The following is a 19,444-nucleotide window of genomic DNA, read 5'->3' as shown; positions in this document are numbered from 1 at the left end:
AAAAAGAGGACAAGTCCAGGTAAATCCAGGTAAGACCAGATAACCCCAGGTGAAACATCCCTTTTTCCATCTGACTATAATTGGCAGATGGTGAAACGGCCGCTTTATGTAACTTGATGTTGAATGAGGGCAACAGTGCCAAGTAAGTGGCATTTGGAAATGCAGATCTCCCATAACAACCTTAGAAACTCATGTTGCTTCTGAGCAACAATGCCAAATAAAGGGTTAAAAACAATAGCAAAATTTTATACTCTCGATATCCTTTGAATTAAGAGCAAACGCTAGAATTGAAAGCCATGTCTACTCATGCAGGGCGCACAACATGTCCACAGAGCAACAAGATGTGCGGTGCACTCTGCATGAGTAGACATGGCTTTCAATTCTAGCGTTTGCTCTTAATTCAAAGGATATCGAGACTATAAGACTTGGCTATCGTTTTAAAAATCAAAAAGACGAAGGGACGTTTCAGCTCTATAGACCTCTGATGCAGGCTTACCGCCGAAACACGGGCCGTGTCGGATCAATCCAATAAAAGTCATCTTGCTCCCTATTCATGCCACTTGTGTTCTTTCTGTTTGCATATCATTTATCTGGGCACTTTTGTTATCCCTTTCTTCTTGTCACGGAATACAGTGGTGCCTCGCATAACGGACGCCTCGCACAGCGAACGCTGCGCACAACGAACTTTTTGTCGTGCTCCCCACAACGAACTTCGTTTCACACAACGAAGTCGCCCGAGGGGCCCGGGGGGGGGGGGGCGGAACTACTCTCGCCGAAGCCGGGAACAGCAGCACCCATGCAGAGAAGGAGAAGACGGCGTGTAGGGGACTCCAGTAAATGCAGAGCAGCAGCTGTGGCAATCAAAAAAAGAGGAGGTCTGCTGTTAAGGTGGACCAGGGTCCTGGAAAATTCGTGAAATCCTGCAATATTACCAGGATCTCAATACAAGTCCATGAGGATCCTGGAGATCCTGCAAATCCTGGTTTTACCCAGACCCGATTCTCTGGTCCTATCTTACGAGACCTGACCCATTTACAGCAAGTTAAGCCATGTTTAAGCTAACGAAAAAAAATCCAGAAAACATCAAAAGATTATTTCCTTTTTAACAAATAGTAATACTGTACCATGAAATACTGCTCCATCATCTCCCTCCACCTTACCCTGGATGCCGAGTTCTCCGGCCCTCTTTCTCGGCCAGCCGCACGCTTTCAGGGAGCAGCGCACGCGCGCATGCTCTGTTGCTCAATCTTCTCCTCTGACGCAACCGGAAACCGGAAGTTGCAGGAGAGTAGAACATTGACCAACTCCAGCAGCTGCGCGTGCACAGCTTTCTGGAAGCGTGCGGCTGGGTGAGGGAGAGGGCCGGCAGACTCCGCATACAAGGTGAGGTGGAGGGAGGGAAATGTAGGGCTGCAGAACGAATTATTGTGTTTTAAATGTATTCTTATGGGAAAACGCGTTTCACACAACGAACGTTTCACATAACAAACTTGCTCCTGGAACGGATTAAGTTCGTTGTGTGAGGCACCACTGTACTCAGTAGCCTCATTAGCATTCACATATTCCACGTGAATTAACACTTGTGCTCGAGGCCTTTCTGCATTGTTCCCTGAGTGCAACCCTTGTTCAACCCTTGGCAACAGCATCCTTAAGCCTGCAGTAGCTTTCTGCATTAGCCTCTCGCTGTCGTCCCAGCCCTGTAACAGAGCCAGCAGTAACAGAAACATAGCAGATAACAGAATATTTATTTCTTTATTACCTATACAGTGGTGCCTCACACAACGAACTTAATCCGTTCCAGGAGCAAGTTTGTTATGTGAAACGTTCGTTGTGTGAAACGCGTTTTCCCATAAGAATACCTGTAAAACAAAATAATTCGTTCTGCAGCCCTACATTTCCCTCCCTCCACCTCACCTCACATGCAGAGCCTGCCAGCCTTCTCCCTCACCCAGCCGCACGATCTCAAAAAGCTGTGCACGCGCAGCTGCTGGAGTTGATCAATGTTCTCCTCTCCTGCAACTTCCGGTTTCCGGTTGCGTCAGAGGAGAAGATTGAACAACAGAGCATGCGGCGCATGTGCTGCTCTTTGAAAGTGTGTGGCTGGCCGAAAAAGAAAGCCGGAAAACTCGGTTTTTAAGGTAAGGTGGAGGGAGATGATGGAACACTGCATTCAGACAGGAGGGTGCTGCTGTTCCCGGCTCACATTAGGAAGCGGCGAGAGTAGTTCCGCCCCCCCCCCCCCCCCGGGCCCCTCGGGCGACTTCTTTGTGTGAAACGAAGTTCGTTATAGGGAGCAAGACAAAAAGTTCGTTATGCGCAGCGTTCGCTGTACGAGGCGTCCGTTATGCGAGGCACCACTGTATATACTTTTGATATTTCTTAGTTGGATCTCTCAGGAGATCTAAGGGTCATTTTCAAACACACATATGCATGCAAAGTGTGCAGCTATTTTCGCCTTACGCACTTCGTACCTCATTTTCAAAGACAGTTAACTAGTAATCCAATACATGTGTGCTAAAAATTGTAGATGCACATTCCTCCTGCTGTTTGTACGGACAGCAGGGCAGAGGGAGATGCATTTGAAAACATCAGAGACGCATGCCAATTTTCTCTCCTTCCCTAAACACGCCCCGAGAGTGCCTGTTTTAATCCGGCTAAAAATGTGCGCTTTGAAAACCTGTGCATACTTTTCCTCTGGGCCTAACAATTTCTTGCTGCACAGTTGGGATTCTAGCTGTGTTCTGGTGCTGTGAGACTTTCTTTAAATCTAACCAGGGCTTTTCTGTTTTATGCCCCTTGTAACTTGTTTACGGTCATTGCAGTGACAGCCCTCAGCTGGAGACTTTGCAACAAGATTCATTCCAGAACCCTGCAGTCAAAGGACTTAAATCCAGCCAGAAATGACAATGATTCACCCATCAGTTTCCCCCTTCCCAAAGGATTAGGAATGCTGCTTCCTCAACACCAGCAGCATTGTGGAAGACCTAAACCAGAAGTCAAACCCAGGGGCATCAGACCGCTGTTCAGTTGTATTCCTGGATTAACGGTTTTCCTCTTTGAGTCAATGCGTCTGTCACCATTCTTGGGGTACACTTTGATTGCCTGCTAACCTTTGCTAGTCACTTTTCAGCTGCAGTTCACTCATGCCAAATTTGCTCTCTTAGATGTTTTCCAGACTTGAATGATCAGTGATACACGTTCTTGTTTGGAGCCACCTCAGTTATTGTAACTCTCTTCTCCATGGTGTTAACTGTTAAGTGTTTATAGTTTGCACAGAACACCGCCAGTCGGATTATCCATAGTGCTGGAAGGTTAGATCATGTTTCTCTACTTACGGTGTCCCAGCACTGGCTTCCTGTCTTTTATAAAATTTTCATATTTTAAAACTTTACTTGTCAAAACGTCTTGTCCATATTGTCCAATGATCAATCGCCTTGCTGCTGGTCTGATAATTTGCTTGTTTTTCCTTCCCTAGCTATTCTTTGACTCAAGCTTACCTGCTGTAGCGTCTTCTCTTACCTGGCCCCATCACTGTGAACCTCTCTATTACATCGGAATGACCTCACAGAAACAGCCAGAACAAAACCTAACTACACCATATTCCGGAAGAAACTGAAACCCATCTCTTCGACACCTAATCTCCTCTTCTCTCCCTTCTTCCACCTCCCCCTCTTTACCTTTCCTATCCCCCTCGTCCCCCCTTCCTCCCCCTCCCCCTCCATCCCCATCCCCTCTCTCCTCTCGTTATGTCGCCTTGAGCCTGCGCGGCGCCCAAATTGAAGATTAGATTAGATTATTCAATCCAGTAACCCTAAGAACTTTATAGCTTTCACATTCTTTATTATGTAAGATTGTATTGCTGACTTTGATTGTAACCTCTTCGCTGGATTGTCCAGCGCCTCTTGCTGTAAACCGCCTCGAACTTATATGGCTTTGGCAGTATATAAGAATAAAATTATTATTATTATCTCCAGATTGAGCCCTCTCTGATTAAATTCAAGACTGATTTGTTTTATTCAGGTCGACTCTCTTTCTGAGCCTTTGCACGTGATGATATTGGTCTGGATTGGGCTGTAATTTTCTGTCTCCCCTTTCCATAGATTCTACTTTTCTCCTTTTTCCCTATTTTTATCTGTCTGATGCTGTTAGCCTTTGCTCTTTTATTGAATTTTGTCTTGCTGTTTCACATCAAAAGGCAGTATAGAAAGTTGTCCAATAAAGTAAACTTAACATGGAGTTGTCCCTGCATGGGCTTTTAGCCAGACGCTTTTTTTACGCAGTCCAACTCAACTGGATTTAAAGAGTTTTGAAAATTGCATCTGATAATATGTACTGTCTTGGGCAAATTTTCAAAGAGGCTAATCGAAAAGAAATGTCCAAAAACTGGCCTCAGTCGGTACTTGGACGATCAAAAAGGCAGGTCATCAAAGTACGGATAATCGAAACTGGTTTTAGACGTATCTAAAATCAACTTAGGTCTTTTCACTACCTTTGTGCGCCCAGAGCGAAAAGGGGTGTTTTCAGAAGAGTGGATAGGGCGGGAGGTGGGCGGGATGTGGGCCAATCTAGACTTAGTCATCTGGCATCCATAATTAAAAAGTTTGATAGGTTGCCAGACAGAACTTACACTTGTTTTGACTTAGACAAAGTCAAAACAGATATAAGTTCTGGATCGGGCCACTGGGCTGATCGCAGCTGCCGCAATCAGCAGCCCAGGCAACCTGTAATAATCGCGGCAGGAGAGATGCCCAATCTCTCCTGCTGCCACCTGCCATGACCCCCGCTGATGGATCGCGGCAGCAGAAATCCCAGTCTCTCCTGCCAGGCACCCCTCGAACCTGCGCGATCTTCACCGGCAGGAGAGATGCCCTGTCCCTCCTGCTGGACACCCCCCCCTCGAACCCACGCGAGAACAATCTTCACCGGCAGGAGGGATACCCAGTCCCTTCGGCCGGATACCCCTCCACCCCCCTGCCGGACCGCCCAGCCCACCCCTCGCAGATTTGGGTTTCTAAATGTAGGCTGTTGTTGATGGTGGCCAGGAGGTTCACTTGATAACTTCCTTGCGAGGTGTGAAGATAATAGATCTCACAGACTGCCCAGATAAAATTTTGGAAAGTGCTTAAGAGTTAGCTGTTGTGCAGGGGAGACATTTTAGATTCTCTGTTTAGATTCCTAAACTCAAGAACGTTCAAAGTAGCGTTCTCAGAAATGTTTCAGTTCAAATATCCCTGAGGAATATGTGGCTAGAAAGCTCTAGATCCAGAATTTGTGGGATAAGAATGAAAGGTGGAAGATTAAGGAGTAATCTAAGAAAATAAATGTCTTCACAGAAAGGGTGCTAGATGCATGGAATGGCCTCCCAATGGAAGTTGTAGAGATGAGAACAGTGTTGGAGTTAAAGAAGACATACAATAAAGAAAGGGGATCTCTAAGGGAGGGAAAGGGATAGTAGTGCTAAGTGGGAAGTGGAACTGGGTAAACTCTGGGCTTTGTGATCTTTTTCTGCTCTGGTTCTTCAGAACCCCTGAAGCAGGCTGAGAACCAGAGTCTCAATGCATGCATGAAATGATGGTGCTGAGATGAAGGTTTCCAATTTATTAGAAGCTGTTTAGGAAGGAGTAGGGTTTCCAGACGTCCGGGAAAACCTGGACATGTCCTCTTTTTAGAGGACTGTTTTCCAAAACCTGACAATTTGTCTGAGCTTTGGAAAGCCCCGACGAGCTCTTGCCATATCTGGAGGGCCTCTGAGCATGCGTGGATGACATCACACACATCTGCACATGCTCCAGGTCCTCCAGACGTAGCCGGAGCTCGCCAGGGAAGAAGAGAGGAGGTTTGTGGGGACAGGGCTGGTGGCAGAACTGGGCGGAGATGGGGCGAGGCCAGAGGCAGAACAGGGCAGGGCCATGTGTCCTTGGATTTTGCGGCCCAAAATATTGCATCCCTAGGAAGGAGGAAATTCATTCTGTTGGGATGGGCTCCACCTTAATCAGAATGAAACGTGCTGAAATGCAGTGGAGAGAGGAATTTTTAGAACAGATCAGGGAGGAAGCCCACAATTACCCAAGAGCACCTGGTTCTCAATACCATGTTTTCTAAGCATTTCCCCATAGATATAGAACAGGAGAAAATCTTTAGTAAATAGGGTCTGTGAGGTGTCTTCAAACAATACTGTTAAAACATGTAAAGTATCCTGACAGTGAAGGTTAGGTATAGCCTGAACTAGCTCATGTGGATTCAAACAGAGTAGACAAATATTAATGATTCCCAATTACCTGAGTCAACTGCTAATAGGCAGGTTGCAAAAATAAAGACACAGGTGCAAAAATAAAGACACTTAAGTGCAAAAATAAAGACACTTAGGTGTCTGTATGCAAATGCCAGAAGTCTAAAATTATCAAAGAATTAGAGTGCATGATTCTAAATGAAGCTGTAGATATAGTAAGCCAGATATTCAAAGCCCACTGAGCTACAGGCACTTTCTACCTACACATTTTCAAGTCCATTTTCAAAGGGAAACTCGCACCTGCCAGATTTTTGGGGTGCAAACTCCCCATCAGGAAGTATTTGTGAGGAGTTAAAAGAACAGTCCCCTGGACTGATTTACTAGGATGCTTTTGACACTGCCCTGGTTCTATCTTAGCACTATCCTTTTCCCCTCCAATCCCTGCCCCCTTTTCCTCCCCCCCCCCCAACTATTCATGCTTTTCCTGCACTGAAGAAGGGGGGGGGCAGGGATCATTGAAGGAGACTTTCTCTGCAGATAAAACACCTGTTAACCAATGAAGAATTTCTTTAAACAACCTGCTGAAAATGGAACATGGTGATAGAGTAGTTGAAGAAGAGCCATGGTAACATAGTAAATGATGGCAGATAAAGACCTAAATCGTCCATCCAGCCTGCCCATAAGTTATACCCATTAAAAAATACATGATTAATTTAACTTGTCTCTTCTTTGATATTTCTGGGCCATAGATTGTAAAGTCCACCTGGTATTGTCCTAGGTTCAAACTGCTGAAGCTGCCATCTAATCAAGCCATTGTGACATCACTGCTGAGGCTGGCTCTTGGGCATTGGTGGAATGAGGCATTATGACATCACAATCTAAGATCTGGAATGTTGCTACTCTTTGGGTTTCTGCCAGTAACATAGTAAATGACAGCAGATAAAAACTTGAACGGTCCATCCAGTCTGCCCACAAGTTATACCCATTAAAAATATATGATTAGATTAACTTGTCTCTTCTTTGATATTTCTGAGCCGTAGACCATGGTGACCAAGGGGAGAGAAAATAGACAACTCAGGGGTCCACCAGGATTCAAAAGTTTTATTATGCGGCCCAAATATAACAACAAATTGACTCAAGGTGTTTCGACATAGTATACCGGCATCGAGAGTCCAGAACTGTGATAAGCCAAATGTTCTTCACTGACTAGTTGAAGTGCTTGACTGCCCTTAGGCTTCGCTTTTACTGGAACTCACACTGCAAAAGCGTCGGCTTATAAAAAATGCTTCTAAATTTTGCGGTCCTAACTTATCCAAATAGTTATCCAGATACTAGGGCTCAATATTGCCGGCATCTGGCTATTTTCCAGCTCTGTCCTTGGACTACCCTGCGTGCAAGACAATCATAAGAACATGCTATACTGGGACAGTCCGAAGGTCCATCAAGCCCAGCATCTGTTTCCAACAGTTCTAAGCAGGGTACATATCATTAATACTTACACAATAAAACAAGACTAAAGGCAAGACTTACCAAAAAAAAAAAAAAAAACCAACCAAAAATTACATACTGCTTCAGATAACTAATACTTAAATAGATCATGCAGTCATTAATCACATACCAAAATACTATAATAAAAATATAGGCATGTATCTAATGCTTAAGTGCAATAAACTTGAGTGAATAATAATAGTTTTTAGTTGCTTACGAAAATGTAACAGATCTACCGAAGCACATAAATCCTAAGGCAGTTCATTCCACCTCCTTGCTCCTTCAATCTGGAACATTGACTCTCTATAAATAAATAACCTAACTTGTCTAAAAGAAGGAATATCCAACACTTGGTTTTGGTTAGTGCAAAGGCTTGTACACACATAATGTAGTTGTATGAATCACAGGACCATCATCATTCAAAAGTATTTGAGGACATGGAGGACAATTCTTTATAGGGGCACCTATATTTACCGTAGAAGCCTATTGGGATCTTTTATAAAGGAAAATAGGCATTGACTTTCCTTTATAGCAGCCATTCCCAACCCAGTCCTCTAGCCCCATTGGGTTTTTAAGATATCCATAATGAATATTCATGAGATAGAATTGCATGCAAATCAAACTTATGAATATTTAATGTGGATATCTAGAAAGCTCGATGGGACTAGAGGACTGGGTTGGAAATGGCTGCTTTCTAGAACAGATTAATACCACAATCTGCCTCTCCACAACATCAGAAAACTCATCGGTTAAATTATGGTTTCAAAAATTGGAGAAAAAGGACCTCCGTGCAAAATAACAGAGGAGACGTCTCATACAATAGCTCAAAACTCCTCCAAACATAGTACCATCATTAGCTCTAAAAAAAAAAAAAATCCATCTCCCCTGAAAATGCAATATTCGAATATATTTTTATATGGGGAATGTGTGGCGCAGTGGTTAGAGCTACAGCCTCAGCACCCTGAGGTTGTGGGTTCAAATCCCTCACTGCTTCTTGTGACCTTGAGCAAGTCACTTAATCCCCCCCATTATCCCAGGTACACCAGGTAGAGTTTGAAGCCACTGAGACAGATAGGGAAATATGATAAAGTACCTGAATGTAAAACCACTTAGGCTATAGGTGGTATATAAATAAATAAATAAAAATATACTATTCAAATGTATTGTCCCAAATATATGTCATCTATGAGTTGTAACTTTGTGGGGGACATTGAAAGCTCTTATAGCCTGTTACTTAATAAAACTGTTGTTTGGACCTCTTCCCCTCTTTTTTTTTTTTTTTTGGAAGACCATTTGTCTGACACCAATTATGTTTATTCATTTATTGGGATTTATTAACCACCTTTATGAAGAGATTCATCCATCTTGCATTTATCTTCAAAAGAAATCCTTCAAACGGTCCATTGTGCCAGATGAGAAATCAGAACTCTGACGTAATTCAAATACTGCTGGTATAGTTCAAGTTTCAGGCCGGAGTCACTTCTAAATGTTGACACTACACTTGCTGCAAGGCACTAAGATTCTGACAAGGTCTCCTTGTTTCATCCTGACGGCTGTTTCAGGGGACTAGAAATCAAAACAGAAACCATTAACTCATCAAAAGATGAGAGAGGATAACTCATATTGCCCAATATTGAATAAAGTCATTTACTGTGACCAACTGCTGTTGATTTTAACACCCCCAATCATTTTGAAAAGTTGACTCCCATGCTAGCAGAAATCAAAAAAGCAAACAGAAGGTAAATGTAGGTCTTGATACCTGCCCCGTGGCTCAGCCACCGAGTGCAGTGCATGCATTTCCATGCAGATGGTTCCTGGTTCCGCTCCTTGTTTGAGACTTCTACATAGGGTAGATCATGGTTAGGGATGCTGCACAAACACCATTCAGAGGACTAGAACATGGGAAGTACTGTGCCATTATGTGGGGGTGACACCGGGGAAGATTAGAGGCTCCAGACAGGGAGCGATACGATGGAATTCTCTTCCAGCCGGTCTGCGAAATGTTAACAGTCTGATTCAGTTTAGAAGGCAGGTGAAAATGACTCTATTCCAGAGATATTTGGCCTGATAAACCCCCTCTTCTATTAGACTGCGTTAGCAGTTTCTAGCACCAGGAGCCGCGTTGCTCCCGACGCTCATCGAGTTCCTGTGAGCATCGAAAGCAGCGCGGGCCATTCAGCACGGATCCCTACGCTAGAAACTGCTATTGCAGTTTCGTAAAAGAGGGGGAAAGTTTTGTATTTTTCAGCATGAGAACAGTCAAATAGTTTGACCGTAGAAATACTTTAAATTTGTGGATGGTGACTTCAGCCAGCGAAGGCTAATGATGATATATAGTTGTACGATGTGTCTTGTGTCTTTGTGTAGACATTATGTATGTTTTATAGTGTGACTCACTCATAATAGTGGGATGGAGCGAGTATTACATTTATAAATAAATAAAAATGGCGTAGCGAGGTTAGGAGCCACTCAGATCAGTGGCGACCCCGTGCACCCTCCTCTCTGCCCCCCCCCTACTCCTTCCGCACCACACTCGTGCCCTCCCATCCCACCCCATACCTCTTTAAAACTTCACTAGCGCAAGCGCAAGCAGCTTCTCCAGTCTGCTGATCGCACTGGCTTTCCCTCTGATGTCACTTCCTGGCCCCCTCAACCCAGAAGTGATTTCATAGGGGGCCAGGCCAGCGCGAACAGCAGGCTAGAAGTTGTTGCTCGCGCTGGCGAAGATTTTAAATAGGTATGGGGAAGGGAGGGGGGTAGAGAGGTGCCTGCACCCCCACCAAGACAGCGCCTGGGGCAGTCCACCCCTCATCCCCCTTACTACACCACTGGTGTGGAATTCTCTAACCCCATCTTTCTAGGCATCAATCTGTTTTAAACTGGGGCATGGCCACAGGGGCCTTGGGGATGGGAATGATGCCAGCACTCTCGCACATGCTCAGTTCAGCAATTGAACTGAGCATGCTCAGGAATGCTGGCAATCAGTGGCTGAAGCATGCTACTGCCTTCCACCCTGCTAAGGCAGCACAAGCAGGAGATCTCTTCAGTTGACGGGGCTTGGGTATCCCCCCCCCCCCCAGCAAAGGTGCATTATAAATGAAGTGTGTGGGGGGGAAGGGGAGATGAGAGGAACTACTGTATGTGGCCCACTCAGTCTACCTCTGGCCCCCTTAAAATGAACTTCTGCCTATGCCCATAGTTTTAAATATAGTGGAAACAAGCAGTGTCCCAGCCTGTTCCTAGGGCATATGCACTGCTTTTGTGGGGGGTCCTGATGGGCTGCCGTGTGAGCGGACTGCTGGGCATGATGGACCTCTGGTCTGACCCAACAGAGGCAATGCTTATGTTCTTATGTTCAGAGTAGCCTAATGGTTAGTGCAGTGGACTGAGAACCTGGGGAACTGGGTTCATTTCCCACAGTGGAGCCTTGTGACCCTGGACAAGTCACTTAACCCTCCTTTCTCCCAGATACAAAAACTTGTTTATGAGCCCACTAGGGACAGAGAAAATACCTGAATGTGGCATCTATACCGCTTTGATTGTACCACATAAAGACGGTAAACCAAATCTGTGACCCCCTTTACTTATGATCTGGATTGGAAACAGAATAACTAGGCTGGATGGACTTTTGGTCTGTTCCAGTGCAGCAGTTCTTATGTTCGTATGCTCTTTATAATGAGGACATGTTCTGTGTCCTGATACTCCTACATAGGCTCTGTACTATTGCCCTTTATAATGAGAACAGAATGTCTCCCGGCACATCAATTATCTCCTGGGACTCTGTCTTTTAAAAGGGGAATATGCTGCGTCTCTCATCATGCTCTCACTGCTCCCTTTATAATAGAGACACGTGCTGTCTCCCAGCACCCTAGCTCTTGACCATGTTGTTTTTTTAGTCTTCCTTTGCATTGTACGTTGAAGGTGTGGCACAGGATAGAGAGCCAGTGGTTACATCTGCCTGTTACTGAAAGCAATAAGAGCCTATACGACTGTAATTGGGCTCTGTGGTAATGATTAACGTGGTCTCTCCCTGGATATAGACAGTGACTGCGGTTGGATAGTTAAGAGTTTCTCTAGTATTGAGAAAGAAATGGCACCGGAGAGATTGGCAGGTCTGTCTCCTGTGTATGAAAGATGGCAGATAATTTCTGCTCTGTTCTCCTTTCCTGGCTTCATCTTCTGTTTCAGTCACTGTTGTTGTTGTTGTTGTTTTTCTCACTTCTCTCCTCCTTCTTATGTTCTTTTCTCCACCTCTCCTTTCCTTTCCCCAAGTTTCTTGTGCTGCCCTCCCATCTTCAAGCCCGTTCACATTCTTCTCGTACCTCATGCTTTCAAGTTTCAAGTTTCAAGTTTATTAAGTCTTGATGAATCGCCTATATAATTTGCTAGGCGATGTACAATAAAAATGACATGTATTAATAAATGAAACAAGTACAATGTTAAAAATGACATAAAAACAAATTTGTTGTGTAAACATATAACATACTTTACAAACTGATCAAAAACTTGATTTCACAATAATGTGAGGGTAAAACATACAAGACATGTGAGGCTAAATGGGGAAATAGTTACAATTTTGATAGAAGAGAAGAAGAAACATAAAAGGGAAAAACAAAAGGTGGGTAAAGGATGGCTGTTTTAATAAAAAAAAAAAAAAAAAAAGAAGAAGAAAAAAAAAAGAAAAAACCGAAAATGTATATAAGATTATCAATTTTTACTACTCATAATAACCATACGCATCTTTAAAAAGAAAAGTTTTTAGCATTTTTTTAAACTGTGTTAGGTCTTTTAATTCTCTGATGTGTTGGGGTAAAAGATTCCACGATTGAGGTGCATTAACTGAGAACATGTCCTGTCTTCTGGTTCCTATCATTTTAATAGATGGAACTGTAAGAAGATTAGTTGAGGATGAACGAAGTGAGCGTGTTGTACTATATGGGATAAGCCATCTGTTAATAAATTGGGGTTCATTGTAATTTAAAGCTTTGAACACCAAAGCTTGTTGCCCCCTCCCTATGGAATACTCTACCCACTGAATTGTCTCCTATACTACGTGAACTGCGTTGGCTGCCAGTACAATTCAGGACTCAATTTAAAATTAATTGCATTATCTTAAAGGCGTTGGCTGGCCAAAGTCCATCATCTATGCGAAAACTGTCATCTGCTTCACAATAGAGGCACCATGAGACTTAACAAGAATGAGATCTTACTCTTTCCAACATTAAAACATGTCAAATATAAAAGACATCACGAATACTTAGGAGCTGAAATCTGGAATGATCTATTGGCGGAAATCAGAATTACATCTTCATATTGTTCATTTTGCAAAGTACTGAAAACCTATCTGTTTGAGAAATGGGCCTCTCCCACCTTTCAATGCTCTAGTTAGTAATGTTATAATAATCTCAAGTTCTGTTTTCTTTAATTCATCTATTTGTAATCTGCTCTGAATCCAGAAGGAGATAAAGTGGAATATAAGATACCATGAGCATAGCAACTTTCTTTTCTAAAATTCAAGGCTACATTCAAGACTTATCTCTTTCCCAAGGATTTTCCCAAACCTGATTCTTTGTGTCTACAGACTTTTCCTGTCCTATATTCTTCAACCCCTGATAGCAGAGCTTCATTCTTTTTTACTTCCTCCCCTCCTTATGTGTTTTACAGTAATTTTATTTCTGTTTAGTTTCTATTATATTGAATAATTTACTTTTATAGGTATTATTGTTAATTAGGCCCCCTTTTGTTTCTTTACTTTCCTGTCTTTTCATTCCCCAAATATTTTGCAATACAAACTGCTTAGCTATTTTTTTTTTAATGTGTGGTATACCAAATAAATGTGAAATGTTTCTTTTCTTGTCCTTGATTTTCTCACTCTTTTACTCTCCCCCCTCCCAGTTTCTGTCACCATGATTTGTCCCGAGGAGTGGAGCCATATGGAACTGGATTTTCCAGTCCACTGTTTTTGTTATATTTTAAACACAAAAAGTATATAATTATAAATGTAGTATCTACAAACACATATGTGACACAGAGATAGTAGCAAGGAGAGAAGAACTGAGGAGAGAGTCCTTGCTTGTGGGTATACTTCTGGAAGAAACTTACCTAGAAGGGCACGACATCTCCCCCTGGTTCTCACTGCCATTCAGATTACAACTTTAATACTAGAAAGCGTGACTGAGGATAAAGGGTCAACTTTACACAAAGTAAGACCAGGACATAGGTACAGAGTATAATTTCTGTGTTTCCATAATATCACCCCAGTGAATAACTCTGTTGGGTATTAATAGTTTGTGAAAGAAATTTATGAAAGGGACTATAGAAGCTGTAAGCAGAGGCCGACCGAAACCAATCCAAAATCCGAGTTCGGGTTTCAGCCAAAAATGCCTCTGCAAGTTTGGCAGAAACCTAAAATTATAGCACCGCCTCCATAAGCCAGCATCCCTTACCTCACCTGATAGAAAACATGTCGTCCGCAACCCCACCCCTCCAGGCTGCCCACCACTATGCACTATGTTATAATGCGGATGCTGCTGCCTCAGACACCACTAGGTCCTTTGCAAGGTAGGCCTGGGAAGTCCTATGGGAGTGGGGAGGGCAGAGTGCTGAATGGCCGAAGACAGGTAGAAGACATATTTTCTGTCTGAGGGGTGGGGGAAGCTAGCGTACAGCAGTGGTGGAGAGGTTGGTGCCAGTTTCAGTTACGATTCCGGTTCCAGCTGAAACTGAGCTGTGGATTTCAGCTGCCACCAAACCGCCAGTTTTGGTCTGTCTGTAACTGAAAGTGTGTCTATTAAGAACAGAAGAATGAAATCTGATATTTGTGGGCATTGAAGTACTTGAGGGCTTCATATGTATTGGATTCTATATGTCATGTCTGTTTATTGAAGGTGTATAACATTGTTTATATTAATTAAAGTGTATTATGTATCTGTCGATGAGATTATGAATGTATTGAAGTTTATGAGGGCAGATGAGCATGTGTGTATTTGGCTGTCGAAAAGTAGATGAAGGAGGATGTATTTCAGTATATGAGGGTGTGTGAAGCAGTGGTCTCAAGCTTGCGGGCCGCCAGGTACTATTTTGAGGCCCTCGGTATGTTTATCATAATCACAAAAGTGAAATAAAGCAGTTTTTTGATCATATGTCTCTTTAGCTATAAATTACAATATCATTATTAAGACTTAGCCAAAAGGAAAGATTTATAAACTCTAAAAGTTTTACCCCATGCAAAGTTGTTTCTTTAATAAGACATTAACTATTTTTTTTCTGAGGCTCTTCAAGTACCTACAAATCCTAAATGTGGCCCTGCAAAGGTTTGATTTTGAGACCACTGGTGTGAAGGAAAGCGTATTTAGGTATATGAGGTAGAATAATGTGTATTTAGGAGTTTGCAGGTAGCTAAAGGAATATTATTTGGGAGTAGAAAAGTAGATAACGTGTATTTGGGTTGATAAATGAGTGTGTGAGGGGGTGTATTTTGATGTGTGATGGTAGGGGACAAAGCATGTGTTTGGGTTTGTAAGGAGAGGTGAAGGTGAAAGTAGGTTAGGATGTAAGAGCATTTGCTTGGAGGAAGTTTCTGGTAGAGTTTGGGGTAATGAGTTTTGAAATAGGACCAATGGACTCCTTTTCTCATCCTCTCTTCCTGGATTTTTTTTTTTTTTATTTATACTTTATAAACTTACTTTCAAGTATAACATGAATGAAAAGAAAATTTCTAACATTCAAAGATAAATATTTTTCAAGGAAATAATATAGACCACCATAATCTCTCATCCTGGATTAAATCCTTGATTCTCTGTTTCCTAGGTCTGCAGGCTCAGCTGGTCCAGGTGAACGACACAATTTCGGGTTTTGTTGGTTCAGATGTGGTTCTGTACTGCAGCTTTACAAATCCCCACCCCAATGTCAAAATCACACAGGTAACCTGGCAGAAGGCCACAAACGGCTCCAAGCAAAATGTGGCCATCTTTAATCCTACCATGGGTTTATCTATCCTGCCTCCCTATAAGGATCGTGTGGTGTTCCAAAATCCGTCTTTCAGCGATGGCACCATTCAGCTGTCACGGATCCAGCTCCAGGATGAGGGTTTGTACATATGTGAATTTGCAACATTTCCCCAGGGTAACCGAGAGAGTCAACTGAATCTGACTGTGCTGGGTGAGTTTAATGTCCATTAATCTGACTGTGCCTGGCGGGAGTAAATATCCATTAATTTGACTGTGCTGAGTGGTATGAGCTTTTTGCTCCATGATTTCTGTATTCACACACCATTGTATGCTTTAGTGCAGTGTATCACAAACGGTGTGCCTCCTGAGATTTCAGGTGTGCCACAACACGCTGGCGAGGAGGAGAGTCGACCATGCTAGCTGACTGCCTACAGCCACAAGTGGCACATCCTGTAGGAAGTCGGCCAGCACAGATGACTCTCCTCCTGGCCGGCATCTCTCCTCCTCTCCCCGCACCTCCCGGATCCCTCCAACGAAGTGGGTCGTGGCCAGATGGGCCTCCATACATGTGCGGATGTTGACACGATGACGTCCACGCACTTCCGATTATTACCCTTCCGGAAGGGGCACTGGATTTAGTGTGCCACCTTCCAGAAAGTTTGCGAGACACTGCTTTAGAGCATAAATAAGTCTTGTGGTATTCGGCCGAAACACGGATCCTGTTGGGTCCGCACCACAATTCAATGATGTGTGTTGTATGGATTAATTATTGACTTTCATGCACCGTTTGAATTGTGAAGAATCGTTCCAATAAACATTGACATCAGGTACATTGATTCCACAGTTTTGCATTTATGAGTGGGTATAATGTCCATTAATCTGACTGTGCCTGGTGGGTTTAATATCCAGTAATCTGTGCTGGTTGGGTATATTGCCTAATTTCCTGCATATGTAGTACTTAAAATTGGACATGCAATTTCATTGCTTAATAAGTCAGCACTAATAATTGAGCACTAGCCATTAATTATTGGTAATAATTGGAATTTACATGCACATCGTTATAGTCACTATTCTATAGAAATGTGCACATAATTTTTCCACGTGGATCTGAAAATGGGGCATGGTAATGGGACGGGCATGAGCAGGTCAGGGGCAGCGCTAGGATTTGTGCAGAGTGTTATAGAATTCAGGGGGGTCCTTACTTAATTTAGGTACGGGGATTTACACCGGGGTTCAGTTTCATGTGCCGGGAGGGAATGCTGGGGGGTCTACAGGTGGGGGAGCTCTGGAGAGGGGGTGTCGCTGGATGGGTGAAGAAGTTCCAGGGGTGTAGCAGCAAGAGGGGAGTAGGCATCCCTCCTGCCAGGGGATTTGTCGGGGGGAGGGGCTGTTGGCGATTCCAGTAGGAGGGAGTGGGCATCCCTCCTTCCAGGGGATTTGTTTTGGGGGGAGGGGTGGCAAGAGGAGGGAATGGGCATTCCTCCTGCCATGAACATTTGCAGGGGGAGGGGGTGGCGGCAGGCGGGAGTGGGCATCCTTCCTGCCACAGACATTTGCGGGGGGTTTGGAGGTGGTAGCGGGAGGGGAGTGGGCATTCCTCCTGCCAGTCAACTTCATGGAGGGGGGCGGTTCCCCTGCTGTAGCCACTCAGCTTATCCTGGCAGGGAGATTTCCTTGCTGCGATCAGCTGATGGCAAGGGATCAGGCACGATTCCTTAACAGGCACCTGTGACATGGGTGCCGGTTAGAGAATCGGGGTGGTTAGGCAGGGTTAGGCATCTATCTATTAGGGCAAACGTGATTCTGTATAGGACGCCAGTCTGCAATTCTCAGCCGCTTCTTAAGTCTAGCTTCCTATATAGAATTTTCCAACAAGAGCTCTGTTTCCACTTTGATATGAACTCGGCTACTTTCTCTAATCTTTTTCTTGCAACATTCACCATTCTCTTTTCTTTGTTTTTTTTTCTTACAGCAAAGCCCACCAATAAAATGGAGGGCCCATCAAGTACCCTGATAGTTACTCCCGGTAAATCAGAGAAAGTAACTGTGGCAACTTGCATCTCAGCCAGTGGGAAACCCCCGAGCACTATTACCTGGGAGACCAAACTAAAAGGGGAAACGGAGTTTGAAGAGAACAAAAACAGCAACGGAACAGTGACAGTAATTAGCCGGTATCGCTTGAACCCAGGCCGAGAGGTCCACGGCCAGGAGCTTACCTGTGTAGTCAACTATCAACTTGATCGCTTCACAAACACCACTGTCCTGGATGTGCAGTGTAAGAGAGCGGAGAAAGAGATGTACAGTATTTCTGTTTTGAATATGTGGGCAGACAGCATCAGAAAGAGGACGCAGGGCTGGCCCACTGCAATCACTGCCATGTGGTCGAGCCCGAGTTCAGTTTCCAGATCATATCTTCTGCTCTCTGACTGGTTCTGCACAAGCCACCAAGACGGTGTTGGCAACTTATGAGGGAGTCGCAATCATCGTACAATGTGAACAGATTTAGGGTTGCTTGGTCCTTCAGTGACAGCTGACACTGGGATACAGAATGACAGAGGAGGGACCTGGTGCCAGATCCCAGACCTGGTTCTAAGTGAACTGGACGGCCAAAGAAAGTGTCAGGTTAAAAAAAAAAAAAAAGAGCCAGAGCCAGATAGGGAGATTGAAAAGTAAAGACGGGTAAAAAAACCAAAGGATAGTTTTAAAGTACACCTCTTCCCCCTCTCCTCAATAATTACGCTTCTTTTAACCCTCTTGAATCATGTCAGGCCAGATTTTTTTCTTCTCCCTCATGTAATTCTATCTTTACTGGAAATACAGTAGAATACAGGAAGGTAGGTTAAAGCGGGTGAGATTTAGTGAGGGAAAGAAGCAGATGCAGGAGATAAGGAGAAAAAAGACTAGGGGAAAGAGAGAGGGGAGGAAATTGAAGGAGGGAGATAAAGAAACTAGGGAGAGGCAGGGAGGGAGGAAGATGTGCAGTGAGAGGGATGTGGTTATGTTGTGTAAATAATCCCTGTTACTGTGGGTCCTTTAATACTATCTGTAAACACTTGGGAAGCAGAGCATGAGTGATCACTTTTTCCCAGGTTCTTTCATCAGATCATTCCTCACACCCTGTTCCAATCACTCTGACACACCAGATCACTCCTCAGCTGCTATAACATGTCTTATTGTTACTGATATTATAAGCCCAGGTGATATGGAGGGATATCATCTGGGGAGAGAACTAAGGACTTAACCCAGCTAACTCTGACGGGTTGAAAATTGCCCTCTTAGATGGGTGAACATGTCCCCCTAAGTTGATGCATGAAAGAAGTAAGTCACCCTTCTTGCCCCCCTTTTGGGCTCTGGATTCTCCTGGCCATTTAAATCGCTTTTAATATCAACCCCTTGATGTCCATATGCCATTATAGACTAGGCTCTAACCACATAACATTGGGGGGGCCTGAATGATGGCGCCTAATTATTCAACTGCTTTCCTTGTGCTGAGCTCTAAATCAGCCCCTTTTAGGCTCTGAAATTAAGAAGCCTACTGAAACTAGAAACATAAATTTAGGAACTCGGCCATAAGAACATAAGCATCGCCTTTGCCGAGTCAGACCATAAGTCCATCGTGCCCAGCAGTCCGCTTCCGTGGCGGCCCCCCAGGTCCATGACCTGTAAGTGATCCTTTACTTAAGACATTTTGTCCTGCATAGTACCCCTCTAACTATACCCTTCAATCCCCTTTTCCTTCAGGAACTTGTCCAACCCCTTTTTGAAACCCAAAATCGTA

At 43.8% G+C, this 19,444-nt stretch overlaps 1 protein-coding gene across 1 annotated transcript in view; it reads left to right on the top strand.

Moving 5' to 3' along the window:
* NECTIN1 (nectin cell adhesion molecule 1) overlaps positions 1-19,444 on the top strand; it is a 124,076-nt gene that overhangs the window by 92,332 nt on the left and 12,300 nt on the right. Inside the window, exons 2-3 of the mRNA XM_033919199.1 lie at positions 15,527-15,877; positions 17,639-17,941. Coding sequence (XP_033775090.1) covers positions 15,527-15,877; positions 17,639-17,941 — 654 coding nt within the window. The remainder of the gene's footprint in view (positions 1-15,526; positions 15,878-17,638; positions 17,942-19,444) is intronic.

The sequence above is a fragment of the Geotrypetes seraphini genome, chromosome 13, assembly GCF_902459505.1.
Source record: "Geotrypetes seraphini chromosome 13, aGeoSer1.1, whole genome shotgun sequence".
In the NCBI taxonomy this organism is placed as follows: Eukaryota; Metazoa; Chordata; class Amphibia; order Gymnophiona; family Dermophiidae; genus Geotrypetes; species Geotrypetes seraphini.
The sequence above is the reverse complement of the archived record's forward strand: the minus strand, read 5'-3'. Positions and strand labels throughout refer to the sequence as shown.